We start from the raw sequence: 22,205 nt of genomic DNA, 5'->3' as shown, positions 1-22,205 counted from the left end.
TAGAAGCAAACAAACAAGATTGTATCATTTAGGGATAAAATGATATTAATCTGGGTTTTATATAAATGTGTTAGGTCTAAAATTGGTTTGTGAATGATTACTGATCTTGCTCTCCAAGGAGACCTAATTAGGGAAATTTATTATATAAAAAAGACAAAAAGGTGCTTGGTATATGTTATTTAATTCTCACCACAACTTGAGGCAGGAATTATTATCTTCCAGATAAGGAAACCAAAACTGTTTAAATAACTGGTGAGTGGGAGAGCTATGGTTCTAACATAGGTATTTCTGGTTCCAAAGTATACGTTCTTTCTTATGGTAATTACAGTATTTTACATCTATTGCTAAAGAAAATTCAAGCCACAGTAGTTATGATGAGAAAGTTTGGGAAGGAAAAATTAACCTTTAAATTTCCGTGGAGAAGTAAGCGTCCTTGGCATGTGACGGTTAACTTACTCTGTGCCCCTAGGCCCTCTTTTTCCTCCTCTAGATCTGTCATCTTAGCCTGTACTGGTCTAACTCAGCACCTCTATTGCTCCTCCTGCTTCTCATTCCTCCAGCTCCTGAACACTACTTTGTAAATTGGATGTATTCTTTTGTATCTGACATAGATGGCACTTAATGAATAAATGATGAATGAATGAAACAAATAGGTGTGGTGCTATTCGCACCTCCTGATCTGACTTCTGATGCCAGTCTGTCCCATTGTTGATGGCTGACAGTGTGCAGTAAAGAACACGTGGCAATTCAGAGGAACTAGGTTTGAATCTCACTCTCCCACTTGGAGCTTTGTAACCTTGGGTACATGGCCTCATCTCCCCAAACCTCAGCTTCTCCTTCTGTAAAAACATTTCTAAAGCCACACTGCAGGATTGTTATGGGAATTAGAATTGTGTATATAGATACACATACATACACGTATCAAATGCCTAGCACAGTGCCTGACACATAGTAATACACGGTAGCTGCTATTAATTTCACTGGTGGCATTTTTAAGGGTCTTGACTGGTAATTTGGGTATCACTTTACATAGCTATTGTCTTTGCCAGGGAAAGTCTGACTGTCATTTTCCGACGGACATAAGTCTATGCCACAATGAAAGCCTTTTTAAAACAGCCAGATCAGGAAAATGTGGATCTAGTTGTATTTTGTAACTCTGATGAATTAAAGCAGGCACCTACTCTAAGTTTACAATTTGACTCAACCAAGGCCTGGCAAGTAGTAAACACTTGATAAATTGTTACTTACTATTTTTAAAACTCTCAAGTGCCCCTAAAACTTACGAAAAGTGCATTTTGTGCGCCTCACAAGAAAGTAGTGAATAGGACAAATTTTGATTTTAGGGTTGTTTGTTCTTAATTTCTTTTAGTTCCAGTTTCATTTCTCCCTGGCTTCTTACTATGACATTTTCAATAACTCATTCATGTTAAGTTTTACATTCCATTTTGATGTTACCTTCTGCTTTGAAACCACCTATAAAACTTGAAGGGCTTAAACTGCTTCTTTTAAAATACAAATTATTAATGTAGTAAACTCTGAAGAAGCCCTCCAGGAGTGTGCCTCTGCATACCCCATGCCAAACTATTGGGATAAATAATTTTCCCTGTGCTTTGAGGTAAGGAAAATCTTGGAGTTTCTAAAGTTTTGTCGTTGTGGAAACTCAGTCTCCAAATTTATACTTATGCAATCCATATGGTAATTTTGGTCCAGCTTTTCCTCAGAGTATTACAGTAAAATTCTTCTTGAAAGTAAGTGTATTTATTTTGTATTGAGCAATAATTAAGACATATTTTTCCTTCCTCTGTTACTAGCAACATTACTCTAAGAGTCTTGTTTTTCAAAATACCAACTAAACAAATAGATTCCTACCATTTAAAACAAGATTTTAAACTCACAGATCTAGTCATTTGACTGAAGCCCATGCAGAATGACGGGAAAGCTGACAGCATGGGCTCGGCGTGCACGTACGCCCTTACTCGCTGCCCCAGCTTCATGCTAGGCTGCTCTGTTGCTCTGTGAAAATGTTTTGAAATGGTACCTCCGTGTGTGTGTCTGTTGTATGTGTTTTCTCCCCAAGGAGACCGTAAGTCGCATTATGGCAGTGACGACTGCTTCTGTTTTCTGGAAGCCTCCATAGTGATTAGCACAGTAGTTTGCATGCTGTGTGTACTCCACACTGCACGTAGTGGTGTCTGTAACCCCGGGGTTTGTGAATGGCACGTCCCATTTTAAAACTTAAAATGAACTGCCGATTCTGTGCATGTTGTATAGCTTGTTTTTGACCATCAGGCAAGAGAATTAATTCCATTTTGCTTTTAATTGGCACCAGGCAGACATTCTGGCTGATTTTAGTTGAAGCTCACATAAACTTTCGCTATCCTTCCTTCTGTATTCCCCAGTACTCTGAGAGCTTATTACAGTTATGGGGTTGTTTTTTGAAGGAGGTAAACGGAGCTATTTAAATATCTTCGGTACAACTGTGATTTTTCTTTATCAAAGTGAAGGAAGTGTTCTCTCTCCCCACGCGCTTAGATGAATCAGCAGTAAAACGTTGCAGTGCGGTTTGCAGTGCTATCTAACACCTGGCCTGGGAGAGCTGGAAGGATTGGGTGCTGGCAGGGAGTGAGCCTCTGCCAGCCACAGAGTGGAGAGAAGTGTGTGCTAGGTTTTAGCTTCCACCTCTTGCACACTGAAAAGAACAGGATAGAGCATAGAACCAGGGTCTATGTGGTTTTGCTTCTTTCTTTTCTGTCATTGTCACTTTCTGGGTTGTGAGGCTTGTGGACTGATGTCTAACACTGCCCATTGTGTATTTGTGATTTGCGTTTTGTAATTAAGAGGAACAATGGGAGTCCATGGGGTCTCGTTATATATAATGGTTGGTTTAATTTGTTTCACTTCTATCTTGTTAATTGTAAATTGATCATTAAGATTTGAATTCTAATCTGTCACCAGGGTTGTGAGTATTGAGGCTAGAGCAATGATCCTGGTTTTAATCACTGATGATGAGAAACAAATTTTATAATTTTGGTACATATTGCAGTTCATATATTTTAACACTATACTTTATGGTGTTATAAATATTGTTAAATGACTTTTAGTGTAGTTTTACTGTGTGGACTATAATGTATAAATTATATTACTGTTTTGGCAACAGTAGGTATCCAACTGTGTGAGTTTAATTGAGGTGAAGAACACACACCCGGTTGAACTGTTTTTTTCCTTTGCATGTTTAGATGATGTTAGGTTGGGATACTATAAAAATTATATTTTCTACAAGAGGAGACTGATATTGGCCTCTGCTAATTGTTACCAAAAGTCAAACTAGAACCTAAAAGAATAAAAAATTAAGATATTGTATTTCCCTTTGAAAGCAATTATCATTTTAATCCGAATTATAGTAGTAAAATATATTTCATGCAAATGCAATTATACAACATAACTGGTATATAAAAATACAGGGGAAAGTTCATGCTTCTGTAAATCCAGAAATTGCCTAAATTTTCTATGAAAATGAATTAGAGTCAATTATCCTTTTATATGACACAGGATAATCATGCCAGAAATGTATCTCCGAACTAACAGAAAACTTGTAAGTTTAACTCTTTGAGCTTTGCAAACTACTAGTTCTAGGAACATATCATGAGCTGCAGACAGAAAAAGGATGATGTGCAGGCATATATGTCAAATTTTTATTGAAAAATGGAAGTTGGTAGGCAAATTACAATTATAAATAAAGAAAAAAACAAAAATATGTGAAGCAGAAAAAAAGATTCTTGCAATACACACTTGATAGTGATGTGTACTTTATAAATAACATTTATATTTTTGGGATTATGTAAGACATCCTCAATGCAGGGAATTTGGAAAATACAAAGAAGAATTAAGGAAAATTTCCTGTGCCACTACCATCTGGAGATAACTATTCTTACCTCTGATATATTTCCCTTCAGTCATTTTTCATGTGTATGTCTGTGTACATTTATAGTGTGATTGAGATTATACCGTATATACAGTTTTGCGTCTGTTTTTTCATTTGATATCTGATGAACATTTTTCTATATCAGTAAATACTCTGAAAACAAAACTTTATTAAATGATTTGCGTGTATAAGAATTATTAGGCTTTTAAGATGCTTCCAATTTTTAACCATTTTTGAATAATAATACAACAAAAACTTTGTACCTAAATCTAAATTTTTGATTGTTTCCTTAATTGCTGGTCCAAGACGATGAATCCTTTTAAGGGTGTTGATGTGTTTTACCTTGCTGAAGTACTACACTAACTTCTAATCACTGCATATGTAGCCGAATTAGTAAATAACATTACAAAGAAGTGAGATTTTTTAAAAAAAGAATGAGAGGCAATATTGCACAGGTGGGTGGAACCACCCCTTTAGAGGTGGACTAAGTAATATCTGGGCTTGACTACTTGGATGACCTTAGGCAAATTATTCAACTTCATGTTTACCTCACAGAGAAAAGAAAAGAAACCCTTACAAGTACCTTATAGGATTAATTGAGATCATGAATGTAAAGGATGGATTTCACTGTTTGTTATACGGTGGCATGCAGTAAATATTTGGTGGTAGTATCTGGTTTTGTTGTGCTATTTTTTGAATAATAGTGAAATTGAATATGTTATAAATGTTATTGATCATTTGTGTTTCTTCTGTAGATATTTTCAATATTTCTTATACTTTTTAATTGGAATTTTGATGGAGAGTGCAGTGTTTCATTAAATTATGCTTTTAATGTTTATTTGTCTTATTTTTGTAAATAATTTCCTGTTGTTTACATTGATTTTAATTAATAAGCTTTATTTTTTAGAGCAGTTTTAGGTTCACAGCAAAACTGGACAGAAAGTACAGAACTCCCATATATTCCCTGTTCCTTCCACACACAACCTCCCCCACCAGTGACATCTACATTTTGTTTTATTATGATTTTTTTCAAAATCAGAATGAATTTATTTAAAACAAATAAAATACATATCTATTTTAAAAATTTAGAAAGTATGGAAAAGGATGAATAAAGAACAGAGAAAACATTCCTGATCCTACCATCCAGAAATAACCAATGTTAATAGTTGGTATGCATGTCAAAATATTTTTCTAAATTATAAAATGAAATCACATTATACATGCTGACTTCTAATGTTTTCTCTTTTTTACCAATATGTCACAGTTTTAGATCAATAAATATCACTTATAAATAGCCACATTATCAGAATAATAAGTAACATAACCAAGCTCCTGTTGATAGATTTCTTGGTTAAGTTTCCAGATTATGGGTTGCAAAGAAAGGTTGTTTCTAGAAACAATGCTACAATGAATACTCTCACACAAACCTATGATATATTTTAAACATATGATTTTTTTATGCATAAAAGTTTTGTATTTTTATATTGTAAAATCTATTTTTTTCTTTGTGATTTTTCTTTTTAAAAGTGCCTTTTGCTTGGAAAGTGCCTGAGAAAAGATCAATGTTCTGCATTTTTTTCTAATCTGGTTTAAGGATTTTTTTTCTTCTTTTGAAATTTATTTTAGTGCATGGTATGATAGGAGATACTAATCTTGGAAGGGATACCAGATCAAAAATTTATCATAACTGCCTCTAAATTCTTTTGTATTGTATGTGATTCTGAAAGGAGAAACGTAAGTCATTATTAACTCCTTTCGGACTATTTCAAACATGGGTAGATTCTTATTAGGAGAAGCAAATGTAGATTGAGCACTTGATCTGAACTTGAAAATGAGATAATCCATGCTCTCATACAGAATATGGTAGGAAAGACAAGGCACAGAGCACAATTTAAAAGAATAAATTATAAGCTAATGTATGCATAAAGGCTAGAGGTAGCTTCAAAAAACGTGCTGACATATTGAGAACTGCAAGGTATTAATCAGGGCAAGCTTCCTTTGGGATGACATTTGAACCAAGATGAAAACAAAATGAAGAATGAGGTGAACTAAAAGCAAGAGTTTTTGCTCCATACACTTGAGCAGCCTGGTCCTTGGGATGAACAATTTGTAAAGTAAGATTTCCCTTAGCAAATCCAAATCCTTTTCTGACCAGGAAGAAAAGGCTATCTTGCCTACTGGAAGAATTCTTTCTTTGAAGGGAATTAATTTTATGTCAGGAGTCTTCAGAAAACAATCCAATCATTAACCTGAAAACGACTCATAATATACAAGAGTTTTAAACTTTCCATTCTAACTGATTAGGCATTAGGGCATGAGGAGATTGTGGCAGTAGGCAGTAATTTAGAGTTTACTTAATACAAGGAAAGGAATATAATTCTTCTTGGATAAACATCTTTTTGATCTTCAAATTTTGAGACTTGGATTGTCATCTAAGACACGAAAAACAGGATATTCCCATTTTGCTCAGGGGAGGTCAATCTTTTTTCTATTAAGACCTTCAGTGGATTGGTTAAAGCCTGCCTGCATGGACGGCAATCTGCTTTTCTCAAAGTCTACTAATTTAAATGTTAATATCATCTAAAAAACACCCTCACAGAAATGTCCAGAATAATGTCTGGCCAAATGTCTGGGCACCATGACCCAAAGAAGTTGACACTTAAAATTAACCATTAAAGAACTATTTTTATTTTAACCATGTGCCATTAAAATTATGTTAATTAAAAGAAACTCTGTTATAGAAATTAGGCCTAGGGTTTCTTCTTTGACAGCATAGTGTTTGGCCTATAACAAGCACTCAGTAAGTATTTGTTAAATGAATGATAGTCTTTTAAAAAAGAGATTTGATCATTATCATTTTTGTCTTATTCCTTAGGGAAGCCATTTCTATTAGAATAAGTTGTTATTCCTTTTTCTGTCTAACACATGAGTCTCTACAATGTATCTTGCCATTTCTGAAATATTTTCTTTTGCAAAGGATTTAGTTTTCATTATGCTATCATGTTTAAGTGTGGAGTTTAAGATAATGTTAAGGTTATATAATAACAATATGCCCTAGTAATAAGAACCTTTAACATCTATTATTTTTGTGTTTTCACCTCTAGATCTGAAATAGCTCAACTCAGTCAAGAAAAAAGGTATACATATGATAAATTGGGAAAGTTACAGAGAAGAAATGAAGAATTGGAGAAGCAGTGTGTCCAGCATGGGAGAGTACATGAGACGATGAAGCAAAGGTAATCAAGGTTTCATGTCAACTCATGTGCCGCATATTGAATGTGTTTGGTTTACACACTGAAGGGGAATTGCTGCGGAATAAGTAGAACTCATCATCATTATGCTACTTGTGACATGCTCAAAATCTAATACTTTTATTTTATGTATTTATGCTTCCTTAATTTAGGTTGTTCTTATTATATTCAAAGAGGAGAGTACATCCTCTTTTTGTTATTCTCTGAAGACATAGAATTAGATTTAACATGGAAGAATGGAGGAAAGCCATTTTCCTTTAAGGTGTAAGTCGGTAATATTGTAATATGGAGGAATTTCAAATTATCTCTCCTAGAAATTAGATTTTATATGCTTTTTGTAAGGTAAAGCACATAGTAGGTCTGTAGGTCTAAAGAGGTTAAACATCTTATCAGAGGTTGCACTAATAGCATTGCTAGAGTCAGAACTTGACTACAAACAAAACCTTCCCTTCTTTCTGGTGGCGTTACTTTGAGCAAGTCACTTAAGTTCTCTGAGTGACTGTTTCTTCACCTATATATTGGCACTAATCATATCTACTTTGCATTTTGATGGAAAGATCAAATATAATATAGCAAAGCACATGGCTCGTAAAGGCCACCCACTAAATGTCATCAATGATTATTATTCTCTTTTTCTAGATGAAGAAATTCGGCTCAGAGAGGCTGATAGGTTTGCTCAAAGTGACAGATGGAATAAGTGGTAGAGTTCAGATTTGAATCTTGATCTTTTGACTCCAAAATCCTTTTCTTTTTGTGCAGTAATGGGGATTTTTTTTTTTGGCAATAAACACAGCCTCTTACTATTTTTTATCCATGTGCCATTTCTCATTTCTGTGTGATAATGGATTCCCTGGGCAGAAAATAATCTCAGTATTTCACAGCAGACAGTGAATAGGCTTCTGTAGACTTGGACTTCCACATGACAACCGCATGCACGATGATAGCAGCCACCCTTCCAGTGGACACGGTTCGCGTGGCCTCCAGCTCTGCATCCCCACACCATTTCCCAGCCATCCATGCCTTCTCTGTTTCAAAAACAGTTCTTGATATAATTGAAGGAAAGGAAAATATTTATAGACTCCTTGTATTTTTTTAAATGTAAAGTAAGCATATTAGCCTGGGGTGTGGGGGAGGTATTTTTACGTTGATTACTTGCTTTATTGAATGAAGACAGGCAGTCAGATGATGGCACTGCTTGTCAGTTATCAAAATACCAAAATATGGATATATTTGCAAAGTAATAATTATTCATTCACTATTAAAATGTTTACTTAAGCCCAGGCACTTCTGTAGGCCAGGGGTTCTGCAAAAGTTTTCTGTAAAGGGCCAGAGAGTAAATATTTCGGACTTTGCAGGCCACACGTGGTCTCTGTGGCATAGTCTTCCTTGTTTTGTGTTTTTTACAACGCTTTGAAAAAGTAAAGACCATTCTTAGCTAGAGGACCAACAAAATGAGCCAGAGGATTTGGCCACTGGGCCAGCCTTTGCCCCAGTCCTGTGCACCTGGGGCATCTTTCCATTTATTTTCTTACATTTGTGTATTGCTTTAGAGTTCCTAGAATGCTCTCACACATATTACCTTATGTACCTTGAAGCAACCTTGAAAGTAGCTGCATTTATCATCTCCATTTCCAGATGGAGAACTAAGCCTAAGAAAGACAAACGTGCCGAATGAAGGTCAGGTGGCAAATTAATGGTTCGTTCATTCAACATTGATTGATTGATTGATTGATTGCTGCTGTGTGTCACATTTTCTACCACATGCTGGAATAAAATAGCAAAGTAGATATAGTTCCCACTCTATTGGAGCATACATCCTTATAGGGAAGATGGATATTAGCAAAAGAATTTCATAACTGTCTAATTAATTATAGTTGACCCTTAACACAGATTTGAACTGTTTGGGCCCATTTATACACAGATTCTTCTCAATAAATTTATTGGAAAATTTTTTGGAGATTTGCAACAATTTGAAAAAACCCGCAGATAAACCATGTAGCCTAGAAATAATGAAAAGAAGTTTTAAATTTAAGTATGTCATGAATACATAAAACATCTGTAGATACTGGTCTTTATCATTTACTACCATAAAATATATGCAAATCTATTATAAAAAGTTAAAATTTATCCAGACTTACACACACAAACACTTACAGATCATACATGGTACCATTTGCAATTGAGAGCAATGTCAAATGTGAAGATGCAGTATTAGATCATAACTGCATGAAGTTAACTGTAGCACACACTGTACTACCGTGATAATTTTGTAACCACCTCCTGTTGCTATTGCGAGGAGCTCAAGTATTGTAAGTATCCACTGAAAACGCTGTATGGACTAAATCGTCTGCATGTGAACAGTTTCTCTCTCCAGTAAATTGCTTATTGCAATAACAAGTGATCTATTGCAGCTCTTGTGTATTTTTCATCATGTTTAGTGCAATACATAAACCTTGAATAACACCGTGGGACCCATACAAAGTGCCACTAGTGATGTTGGAAGTACTTTCAAGAAGCAGAGAAAAGTCATGATATTACAAGCAAAAGTTGCATTGCAGGATATGTAGCTTAGGTTGAAGTTTGCAGCTGCAGCTGCCTGTCATTTCAGATGATTCATCTTATAAACAGACATTATAAACTTACGGCATCAATATATAACAGTACAGTACTGTAAAAGTATTTTCTCTTATGATTTTCTTAATATTTTCTCTAGCTTACTTTACTGTAAGAATATAGTGTATAACACATATAACATATAAATATGTGTTAATCAACCATTTATGTTATCAGTATAAGGCTTCTGGTCAACAGTAGGCTGTTGGTAGTTGAATTTGAGAGGAGTCAAAAGTTATGCATGGATTTTTGACTGTACAGGGGGTTGATGCTCCTAACCCCCATGTTGCTCAAGGGCCAACTGTACAATAATGACCAGTTCTATGAAGGAGAAATATATTTTGTGGTACAAGTACATTTAATAAGGGAACTTGTTTTTTAAAAAATTATTTTTAAGAGAATATCTCACTCTGTCGCCCAGGCTGAAGTGTAACCTTGAACTCCTGGGCTCAAGTGATCCTCCCTCCTCAGCCTTCCAAGCAGGTAGGGCTACAGGTACATACCACCATGCTCTGCTAATTTTTTTTTTTTTTGAGACAGAGTCTCACTCTGTCGCCCAGGGTGGAGTGCAGTAGTGCGATCTCGGCTCACTGCGACCTCCGCCTCCTGGGTTCAAACAATTCTCCTGCCTCAGCCTCCGGAGTAGCTGGGATTACAGGCGTCTGCCACCACGCCCAACTGGTTTTTGTATTTTTTAGTAGAGACAGGGTTTCGCCATGTTGGCCAGGCTGGTCTTGAACTCCTGACCTCAGGTGATCCGCCTACCTTGGCCTCCGCTGGGATTACAGGCATGAGCCACCATGCCTGGCCTAATTTTTAAAACTTTTTGTGGGTACTAGGTCTTGCTATGTTGTCCAGTCTGGTCTTGAATTCCTCACCTCAAACCATCCTCCCGCCTTGGCCTTCCAAATCTCTGGGATTACAGGTGTGTGAGCCACTGTCCCCAGCAGGGCACTTAACATTGATTAAGAAAAGCTTCAATGAGAACATGACATTTGAATCGGTAAGCAGTGGGATTAGATCAGGAATTGGCAAACTATCTGGCCCTCTCCTAAAAAGTTTTACTGACTCCTGTTCTAGAGAAAGAAAATCTATAAAATGGAAGTTCCTGAGATAAGAAAGCATAGTACTCGAGGAAGAGCAAGAACTGTGTGTCCAACATAAAGGAAAAAAGAAAGTGTGGCATACAATGAGGTTGGAGAGGTAGGAAAGGGCTGGACCTAAAGGCAGGGTCTTTATGTTTTTATTTTTATTTTATTTTATTTTATTTATTTATTTTTTGATACGGAGTCTTGCTCTGTCGCCCAGGCTGGAGTGCAGTGGCGCAATCTTGGCTCACTGTAAGCTCCGCCTCCCGGGTTCACGCCATTCTCCTGCCTCAGCCTCCCGAGTAGCTGGGACCACAGGCGCCCAACACCACGCCCGGCTAATTTTTTGTATTTTTAGTAGAGACGGGGTTTCACCGTATTGGCCAGCATGGTCTGGATCTCCTGACCTCGTGATCCGCCAGCCTTGGCCTCCCAAAGTGCTGGGATTACAGGCGTGAGCTTCCGCACCCGGCTGGTCTTTATGTTTTTATCATGGACCTTTAAATTTATCTTGTTACTAATGGGAAGAAATCAAAAGATTTTTTTAAAAACAGAGGAGGTGTGATCAGATTTGCATTTAAAAATTGTATTCTAACTCCACAATAGATAACAGATTGGAACAGAGCCATCGTGTTTACTCAAGACCAGTTATGGGCCGGGCGTGGTGGCTCACGCCTGTAATTCCAGCCCTTTGAGAGGCCGAGGTGTGTGGATCATGAGGTCAGGAGTTCGAGACTAGCCTGGCCAACATGGTGAAACCCCGTCTCTACCAAAAATACAAAAATTAGCTGTGTGTGGTGGCGAGCACCTGTAATCCCAGCTACTCGGGAGGGTGAGGCAGGAGAATCACTTGAACCCGGGAGGCGGAGGTTGCAGTGAGCCAAGATGGCGCCACTGCACTCAAGCCTGGGTGATAGAGAGAGACTTTGTCTAAAAAATCAAACAAACAGAAAAACGATTAGGGAGCTTTTGGACTTAGTCAAGCAATGATGATGCTTGGACTGGAATGCTAATATTGGTGACAGAAATAAACACTGGCGAAATGTGTAGGAAGTAGAACCAGCAGGAGTTACTTGATTGGCAGTGCTGGGTGGAGAAGAGGAGCGTGTCAAGGATGACACCCATATTTCTGACCTGAGCAATGGGTGCCTAGTGCTGCTACTTACTGAGAACTAGGGAACACTCTAAAGAAGCTGGTTTGGGGTTGAGATGGCCTGGGTTTGGGATGAGATCAAGCGTTACGTTTTGGCCATGAATTTAATGTTCAAATGATTGTAAAGATCATTCAAGTTGTAAAAACGAAGAAAGTTAAATTTTCAACTGGTGGTTTGGAACTCCTGGCGTCCACAAAGGCAGTCCAGGGAATTCATGTTAAAGATGGCAGTGCCATTTTTTTTTTTTCTGTTTTTATTTTAAAGTAAGTATCAATTCACCTATTTCTCCCTAGAAAATAGAGCTGTGTGAAAATCCCCCAGTGTATTCAGAGTGGACAAGCCCCAGAGCCAGTGGAGCAGTGCTGAGCACCTGTGTCCTCTCATCTGGGCGTTCACTGTCACCGACTCCCAGTAATCCTGGGGGTTTCGTCAATTACACAGTTTTACAGGAGTTTTTTCCCCCTTTTGTATGGTAATATATTGTTTAAAGTATATCCATAAAAACCATTGTCTAAAGACATACAGCTTCTGATCGAAGTGTAACAATCTAGTAATGAGTTGAAAATAGGTAGTTCTTCTATAAACTAGATTCAGGATGATCTTTACCAAATCCATAAGTTTTATGTTTGTCATAGAAATTTGATTCTTCAAAAGCCAATGTTAAAAATACAAATTATAATCTTGATTTCATCTAATTTGACATTTTAATTTGGGGAATTAACACTATTTACTATTTTCAGAAAAGTGCTTGAAAATAGAAGCCTGAAATCTTAATCTTTATCTCATAATTTAAAAACAAAAAGAGTCCTTTGCAGGAACATGAATGGAGTTGGAGGCTATTATTCTTCAAACTAGTGCAGGAACAAAAAACCAGATACTGTATGTTCTCATTGTAAGTGGGAGCTAAATGATGAGAACACATGGATACTTAGAGGGGAACAGAAGACACAGGGGCCTGCCGGAGGGGAGGAGGTGGAAGAAGGGAGAGGATCAGGACAAATAACTAATGGGTACTCGGCTTAATACTAGGGTGACGGTTATAATCTCTTCACAATCTCCCATGATACAAGTTTACCTATATACCTGCACATATACCCCTGAACTTAAAAGTTTAAAAAAATGGGAAAATTAAAAAAAAAGAGAGAAAGCTGTAACAGTAGCAGTTGAATTTTATATTCAAAAAGCAAACATTTCAAAATAAATCATGAAATTGTTTTTATTTGTTATTGATTTTATAACATGGGTTTAATTTCAAATCTATGTTTTAGAGTATCTTTTGGTGTGAAGATGTTATTAGCCAATGGTGCCTTTTTCTTTCATAATTAATTCACTGTGGATTTAATTTATGTAAATGAAACAGTGGCATTATTTATTGCACAGGAAAATTAAAATTTTATGTTACAAAGTTCAAACTTATGCTTATTTTAAATGAAATGCTTTTACTTAAAAAGTTCCTCTTTATTATATATAATAATGAGATGATTTAATAAATTCCATGTGTTTCTATCAAGGGGGTTTGAGAGTCAAAAGAAATTTGGAGACGCTGAGGTAGACAAAGTGCGGCGTATAAGGTTCCTGAGAAGAGAGGTGGGTTGGGATACCAAGCACTGAGCAGAAAATGATAGTGAACCGGGCGAAGGGTCACCTCCTCCGTTGCCATCGCAGCAGCTGTAGCAGAAGAGATTATATGAGCTGATAAATGCAGGCTTATGGATACGGTGCTGGAAAGGTAACCTGATGCCAGACTTAGTTTATTCTGTGTTTATTGGGCATCTGTTTTGTACCAGTCACTGTGCTAGGCCTGGAGACACAAAGATGTAAAAGATATACTCTGCCTTGGAGAACTGCGTGAACTCGGAGGGCGGAGGTTGCAGTGAGCCGAGATCGCGCCACTGCACTCCAGCCTGGGCAACAGAGTGCGACTCTGTCTCAAAAAAAAAAAAAAAAAAAAAAAAAAGATATACTCTGCCGCACTCTCGTGGCTGCAGACTTCCTTTCTGTTTGGGCTGGCCTAAGTATTGCAATCCTGCAGTGCAGAGTAGCCATGGCAGCACCTGCCATCTCCTGGGAGGTCACTCCTGGCTGCTGCCATGCCTCCAGAAACCCAGATGCAAGAAGAAAGTCTCTCCTGAGGAACCAGCCTCCCTTGGCAGGCTAGACAGGAGTTGGCTGCCCTTAAAGTGTTTATTTGTTTAAGTCTCCTGTTCTCTCTGTTTTATATAAACCTAAAGGTCTGTTATTGAGATTTGGAGTGTATGGTCAAAAACTTCCACTGCCCCTGGGGAAATGTCTTGAGTTGTTCATCCTTTGCTTAGAAAAGTGATCAAGGTGTAGACCCAAGCTCCCTGGGTAGTGATGACCAGAAGACTCACCCTGAGTATAGGTGTTTTTGTCAATTCTTATGGACAGTTTCAAAATCTATTAAGTAAAAAATTTAAAAGTACTGAAATTTGGTTTTTATAAGCCAAAACAACTTACTGCAAATGCTAATGCAATATTCTACTGGCCGCCTCCACACCCGGCAGAGCTTGTGCGATGTAACATAAGCGCTGCTAGTTTGACTTTTGATGATTTGGGGAAAGGATTCTAATTATTACTAGGTTATCAGCGTTGTTCTGAGGTCATCTTCATTTTCAAATGCTGCTCTTCTTGCTTTTAATTATAAATTGCTGTTAATTTAGCTTCATCACAATAATTTAGTTTGTTTTGGATTGTTTTGTTAACCCCCTACGGTGCAGTATTGCATACTTGCATCAGCGGTATAATGGTTTCCCAATAACTACATTTTAAGTCCCGTATGACTTGTAATTCAGAAATGAATCACCCATTATCTCTTTTGCTAAAGCAGATATATGATCCCTGCCTCCTGCCACCACCTCAGCAATTTGCTGTAGAGAGGCACTCCTTTGATTTGCTCCTTGCAAATGTTTGTTTTTAAGTAACTGATAACATGCTATTAAGAGCAAATTAACAAAATTAGATTTATATGCCATTATTTTATAATATAAAATTATACTCTTATGAAGAAATGGTAAGAGATGTATATGTTGCTAGAAAAGAATCTTATTACCTCTCGTTATCCCTAGAGTTTGTTTCGCTGGACCACTGACATGTTTGGATTAGGGAGGCTCTCATCTAAGGGGTCTAACAACAGACAATCGAATACTAGAAATCACATAGAAAAGTTTATCCTTTCCAAATTATTCAAAAATTGTAAGCAAATTGGGGTTCAAACAGTCCCTTTGTAATGAGCCAGTTGTATGCATTGAGAACTCCCTGTGAGGACTGGAAGACACGTTTGTTTATACTGTAGTGGGAAGGCCAGATCAGACTGCTGCCCTCCCAATAAGTTGGGAGCTTTGCCACTCTGTGGGAGTTAGAATTTTGATCTGGGAATGGATAATGAGTTATTTAAAGCAGGCTGTGCATTTACCTTAGCTGGGACAAGGCAGCTGCTATAACTGATTACCAGGGAGAACATTAAGTGGGAAAAGGAGGCAACAAAACAAAGTTGGGACAATGCCAAAGAAATGATGTTACACTTTTGCCTGGGATAGGCCCACTACCCAGGAAAAAGAAAAAGACACCCTTTGATTTATTCATCAAATATTTACCGAGTGCTTATACACTGCTGATGTGCTTGGGATACATCAAAGGACACGTAGACAGCCTTGTCCTTATGGAACTTACATGCTTTAAGCTACCTTCAAGATCTAGTCCTTTGTTTTTAAGACCTAAAGCCAAAAGTAGAGAGATAGTATGCATCGTACTTAACAGCATCCTTCCTAAAACCAAGTTCTCTGGGCTTTCCTCAGTTTACTTCTTTGTAGCTGCTTTGTAGCTCCATGGGCTAATTCCTTAATCTTAAACTTCATCTTCCTCACTTTCTTGATCTCCAAAATGCTACCTTGTAGGTTGTGAAAACTGCCTAAAATAATCCACAAAAAGGTCTTCAGAATAGTTCCTGGCACAACGTTAGTGCTTAACAAATGTTTCACATTGCTATTCATTCATATCCTTCATTCAACATATTTATTAGGCCCTTAATACATGCTGAGCTCTGTTCTGGATTCTGGGATTGCAGCAGGAACTTCAGAGACTTAGATTCTAAATGGTTGTTTATTTATATTATAGGTTAAATTGACTCTTGTGAGTTAGTCTGTGAACCAAAATACCATGTTTACATAATGTTATTTCTAAGGCAAAATGCCTTTTGAATTTTCAACAACTGATTTATGGAACGACATTTTGGACCACAACTTGGGATATGCCTATGATGTTCTAAGTGTTTGTGAACATGTGAATGTGTGTGTGTGTGTGTGTTTGTGTGTCCTCTATTCGATGGTGAAAATTTTCAGTATGAGCCCCAAGTAAAATTTCAAGAGGGATATATCTATCTAGTTGCTTTTTTACAATCGTATTTTCAGCATAGTTAGGAATAAGGAACACTCTAAAAAATTTTTTAATGCAAGTTTTAGGTTCACAGCAAAACTGAAAGGAAGGTACAAAGATTTCCCATATACCCCATACATGCATAGCCTCCCGCATTATCAGTATCCACCACCAGAGTGGTATAATTGTTACAACTGATAAGCCTTCATTGGGACATCATAATCACCCAAAGGCCATAGTTTACATTAGGGTTCAGCCTTAGTTTTGTACATTCTGTGGTTTGGACGAACACATGATATAGATCTACCATTGAACATGCTCTGTATGATATCATATCATGTTTATCAACTTTTTTTTTTTTTTTTTGAGCAGTGGCAAGGTTTTTTGTGAAGAGCAAAAGAACAAAGCTTCCACAGCATGGAAGGGGTCCCGAGCGGGTTGCCCCAACTTTTTTTCATGGGTCGTACCTTTGGTGTTGTAGCTATTGTCCTACCTGTGGTCACCTAGATGTTCTCCTATGTTATTTTCTATAAATTTTATAGTTTCGTGTTTTACAGTTAAATCTGTGATCCATTTCAAGTTACGTTTTGTGAAGGGTGTAAAGTCTGTGTCTAGATTCATTCTTTTTTTGCATATGGATATCTAGTTGTTTTAGCACTATTTGTTAAAAACTCTATTTTTGCTCTATTGTACTACTTTTGCTGTTTGTCAAAGATCAGTTAACTACATTCATCTGAGAGGAACACTCTTTTTAAATTCCTAATTGTAACTTCATTAAGTCTTTAGGAACAGAAAAACAAAAGGCTAACAGAGTTTAACTTCTACTCCTGGGAGGGAAAATTTTATATTAGTACTGGGAAATAACTAATGCCTGTTTGGAGGCAAAAATTCTGACAAACCATCTATAACCTGCCAATTTTAATATTTTTATAATGTTTATTATTTTTGCTTTTTCTACAATTAACTGTGGATAATACAAAAATATTCAATTAATAATAATTGCTACACCCATGTTAGCATTGTACAAAGAACCACAAGAGGCTGTGAGTATTAAACACCTATCTGTGGAAAGGTCTTTTCGCAAAAAGACAGAATAGGTAAATTTCTGTTCTTATATTAGAGGGGAAAAAAGGTGCATTGCAGTGCTGAAAGTCCCTGAAAAATTTCTTCCATATATCCAATGTAAACCTCTTTCAGTCAATTCACTCTCTAAAGCTAATTTTCTCTCTTTGGTTTATCTTTTTGGTAGATCCAGAACTTCTGATTAGAATTTTCATTATCTTAACTCTTAAGACTTAAAATTTAACTTAGAACTTTTAAATTAAATCTGATTTTTCATTTCTGTAGTTGTGTTTGTTGCTTTGCCTTAGACTCTATAATTTTAAACATTAAATATTAAATGTGAAAACCTAAACTAGATTGCCTGTCTTTTGCTTTATTTTGCACCTTCTAACTTATTAATGTATCCCTGTATTTATTAACATGCATTCAGCACTAGGTACAAAAGGAAAAAAGACATGATATTTCCCCTTTAGAAGCTTTGAATCCAGTGCAGGAGGTATACGGTAATCATACAGGTGTAATAGACTACGGTAAGAGTAAACCCAGGATGTTCTGTGTGCACATCAGACTGGCATGTCACCCATGTTTGGAGGTACAGGGCACAATTCTTTTGAGAAATAATGTCTATCGTCAAATCCTAAAATGACATGGAGGAATTCTTTTTTTTTTTTTTTTTGTATTGAAACGGAGTCTCACTCTGTTGCCCAGGCTGGAGTGCAGTGGCGTGATCTCGGCTCACTGCAAGCCCCACCTCCCGGGTTCACGCCATTCTCCTGCCTCAGCCTCCCGAGTAGCTGGGACTACAGGCGCCCGCCACCAGGCCTGGCTAATTTTTTTTGTATTTTTAGTAGAGACGGGGTTTCACCGTGTTAGCCAGGATGGTCTCGATCTCCTGACTTCGTGATCCGCCCGCCTCGGCCTCCCAAAGTGCTGGGATTACAGGTGTGAGCCACCACCCCCGGCCAGAAAGCTGTTTTTTAAACATTTACCATCACACCACTGATGGATTTTGCTTTTGCCCTCCCTCAGTGACAGTTCACATTTTTCCTAGGATCAGGGCAACAGGTTTCCACCCATTTCCCAGAGGAAGACAGCTTTTGCCTCTCACCTTCTCCTGGAGGCAGTGGGCCTTTTTCCTGAGAAGGTTTCTTGCCCCTCCCCCAGGAGCTTGAGGCGTTTGCTTCATATGAAAAAATAGTCTAGTCAGGGGGCAGTGGATGTCCTCATGCCCCACCTCGGAGGGGGAAGCTGCTCGCGGGGTTTTTTGCCCCGCCTTCAATCTTTCCTGTGCGCATCCGGGGAGAGGAAGGCTGTGGAAAGTGTTCAATAATGAGTGCAGGTTTCTCTTGTCCTCTTGTGTTTGGGGCTCCCAGGGATTCCAGGCTGGCACACTAGCCCACACTCTAAGAACCCATTAAAAGGTCGGCTGCTTTCCTTTTATCTACTTTTACAGTGGCCATTTCCCCTCTCCTTGCTATGCCAAAGATAAAACGGTTCAATTGTTCTGCCTTCAGAGAGTCATGTCACCTTTTGGAATTTACATCAGCTAGTTACCTTGCAACCTCAGCTCTCTGATTGGCTCAAGAAAAAATACGATTTTGAAGATTGTCTGGCTTTTGCCCATTGTTAGAGTGGGAGTGATTGTGTGTGTGTGTGTGTGTGTGTGTGCACACGCGCGCGTGCACCTGCCTACCTCCTAGTAGGAGGTAGACCCCTCAGAAGTTAGACCTGGAAGAGTCTTTCTCTTGAACCTTGTAAAAATGTTTAGGATTTCTTCTGAGCACTCTGAGAGGGGCCTTTGAAGGGTTTTAAACAAGGGAAAGACATTTCTGTGATGTTAGCGTTTTCAGTACCATGAGGCTTTTCTCATACTTGGTGAGCCAGAGTGGCTCCTGATAACTTTCTGCTGATCATGGCCTATCTTTAACTTTGTAGTTTGTTTCTGATCTCTGAGTTTATTGACATTTTCACCAGTGATTTTGCTCGCATTATCCAACTACTTCCATTCCTATGACATTCCTCTGGTTTGTATCTTTCCATATCTGTTTTAAGATATGTTAACTAACCAAGTGAGTGACTTCAATGAAGATTCTGCCAATTCCTTCATTCCTACTGTCTTAGAACCTGTGCAAGGATTAAATATGAATGTTTATTTTGGCTGTAGTCCCTGGGCAGTGAGAGTGAGGGAACGGAAGGTGAGGCGTGGAAGAATGGAAAACAATGTGTGATAATGTGTTACAATACTGGTGACTGCTTCTTCTTTTATTTTTATTTTATTTTTTATTTTTTGAGACAGGGTCTCACTCTGTCACCCAGGCTGGGGTGCAGTTGTGCAGTCATGGCTCACTGCAGCCTCAACCTCCTGGATTTAAGTGATCCTCCCACCTCAGCCTCCCAGGTAGCTGGGACCTCAGGTGCATGCCACTGCACCCAGTTTACCATTTTAAATTTAATCATCTGGCCGGGCGCAGTGGCTCATGCCTGTAATCTCAGCACTTTGGGAGTCCAAGGCAGGTGGATCACCTGAGGTCAGGAGTTCAAGACCAGCCTGGCCAACATGGTAAAACCCTGTCTCTACTAAAAATACAAAAAATTAACCAGGTGGGATGGTGGGTGCCTGTAATCCCATCTACTCCAGAGGCTGAGGCAGGAGAAACGCTTGAAGCCAGGAGGCGGAGGTTGCAGTGAGCCAAGATCACGCCACTGCACCCCAGCCTGGGCAACAAGAGTGAGACTCCATCACACACACACACACACACACACACACACACACACACACACACACACACACACACACACATCATTGGAGCTATTCTGTAGAGATAGTAGTATTGCCTTCTGTTTCTAGAGGGGGAAATTGAGGCTCTGAGAAGTTATATAACTTACCCAACATCACATAGCTAATATGTGGCATTGTTAGTCTAGGAATGCAGGGCTATCTGATGTCAGAGCCCATGCTTTTAACTACCTGAGTTTCCCCAGCAAGCCAGCCTCTCAGCGGGGCTTGGACTACAAGTGACAGTGTTTGTTACATCTAAGTCAAATTCTCTCTCTACTAGGGGCCTTTCAGGCTAATGTGTCTTAGAAAGCTTCCCAGGTTATAGCAAGACTAAATGAGCTTTTAAAAAGACTTTTTAATTGCTAGTGGAGCATATGGTGCATAATGGTTAATGATATGCAGTTTCCGGAGCTTTCTGCCTGGGTTCTAATGCCAGTCCCACCACTGAACCTGCTGTTGACCTTGTGCAAGTTACTTCACCCCTGGGTGAGTCAGTGTCTTCATTATAGGAGAGAAAAACAGAAAAGGTCCCACCTCATAGGGTTATGAGGCTTAAATGAGCTTAGTGTTTGCCTGGCGTGTACAAAACAATGTATGTTTTTGTTAAATAACATAAGTTCTTCGGTTTTATTCTGCAATTCACACTCAATAGTATATCATTATTAAATTAAAAAAAAAACAAAGGAAAAGAAAAACTTTAACTAGCAGGTCTTCCTTTAAAACTAAATAAGCTCTGCTGCTAGACAGGACCCTGCTTTTGTCTCAGGAAACACTCAATTTCAGGCTGCCTTTGAGAGGTTTTGTTCCAAGGCAGACCCTTTTCACCTGACTTGGGAAGGGCAGTTCACTTTGCCTGTCGGAGAGCCTATGGGTCAGTTCCAGGAAGAATTCCAGGAATTCTGGGAAATGGTTGGAAGGCATTGACATGGGGTTGGAGCTGTGTGTAAGGCCCTGTAGGCAGCAGTGTTCCAATTGTGCACTTTTGATGTTGCACAAAGGATTGAAATCTAGACTCAGTCAAACATAATGAATTAACTGCTTTGTGGGATTCCATGGCTTTTTGACATTTCTTTGGTAATTTTGAACAAAATAACTTCTGAGGTGATTACATAAGGAAAGCAACGCCTTCCGTGCTTTTGAAGAGTGTTTTCCTTTGTTGAGCTGAATGTGTATATTTAAGGGGGAAGAGCAGTTTCGTGCATTGTTTTGGCCGTGTGTAGCATGCAGGCTGCTGGTGATGGGAATTGAGCAGATTAAAGTGAATGTTTGGTTTTGTGATAATATCTTGATGATCTATTCCTGGTGATATTTTCTGGGCTTTTGTTTTCTAGAAATTAATTGGTTTAAAAATGGCCATTATCCATAAAAGAATTTATTTTGTATATGAACATGGGCCAAACCATTTTCTCCTTCTTATCTATGGAAAATAGTCAGCTTTAAGGAGCAGGTATTTTAAAGGCATTTTGTATGAATATAGAAAAACAGCATTAAAGAGGCTTTTGAGTCACTCTTTTCCAACAAATGTAAATTTTAATATTTATATGTCAGGCAAATGTGTCATTAAAAGAAAGTAGGCATCCATCTAGCTGATTTATTGCTGACTCTGGCTGCTAAGTGAAGCTCACACAGTCCTCTGCAAATGTGGGTACAGGGGATGGATGGGTATTAAGATGCCAAACGTGCTGTTCATGCTGAATTGTTTTCTAACCAGCCCATGGTACTTCTCTGCTATTTCTTTATCTTTTTCTTTGTCTGATACTCCCCTCAATTTTACATTACTTTCCTGCTCTCTTTTCACGGTCCTGTTGCTTTGGTTCTTCATTTCTAGAATACCCTCTTCATTTCTAGAAGGAAATCTGTGGTCAGAATTTATGCTCTTCTACAGTAAAATGGTAAATGGTGTGCCTAGGAGTAGCATTTTCTTCAAATTCATATGGCTAGATT

The 22,205-nt window shown here is 38.2% G+C and overlaps 1 protein-coding gene across 34 annotated transcripts in view; it reads left to right on the top strand.

Annotated features, from left to right (window-relative positions):
* SDCCAG8 (SHH signaling and ciliogenesis regulator SDCCAG8) overlaps positions 1–22,205 on the top strand; it is a 262,440-nt gene that overhangs the window by 163,462 nt on the left and 76,773 nt on the right. For 33 of the 34 annotated variants that reach the window (XR_010156597.1, XR_010156602.1, XR_010156600.1 and 30 more), the window contains one exon: positions 7,027–7,158. Coding sequence is in view for 30 of the 34 variants with exons in the window: in XM_054674794.2 (XP_054530769.1) it covers positions 7,027–7,158 (132 nt within the window). In the remaining 4 variants the exon portion in view is untranslated. Of the gene's footprint in view, positions 1–7,026; positions 7,159–13,539; positions 13,747–22,205 lie in introns of those variants that run through there. The other variant, XM_016948573.4, reaches the window with a different exon arrangement.

Source organism: Pan troglodytes, chromosome 1, assembly GCF_028858775.2.
Source record: "Pan troglodytes isolate AG18354 chromosome 1, NHGRI_mPanTro3-v2.0_pri, whole genome shotgun sequence".
NCBI classification, from domain to species: Eukaryota; Metazoa; Chordata; class Mammalia; order Primates; family Hominidae; genus Pan; species Pan troglodytes.
Note: the sequence above shows the minus strand (reverse complement) of the source record. Positions and strands in the feature narration are given on the sequence as shown.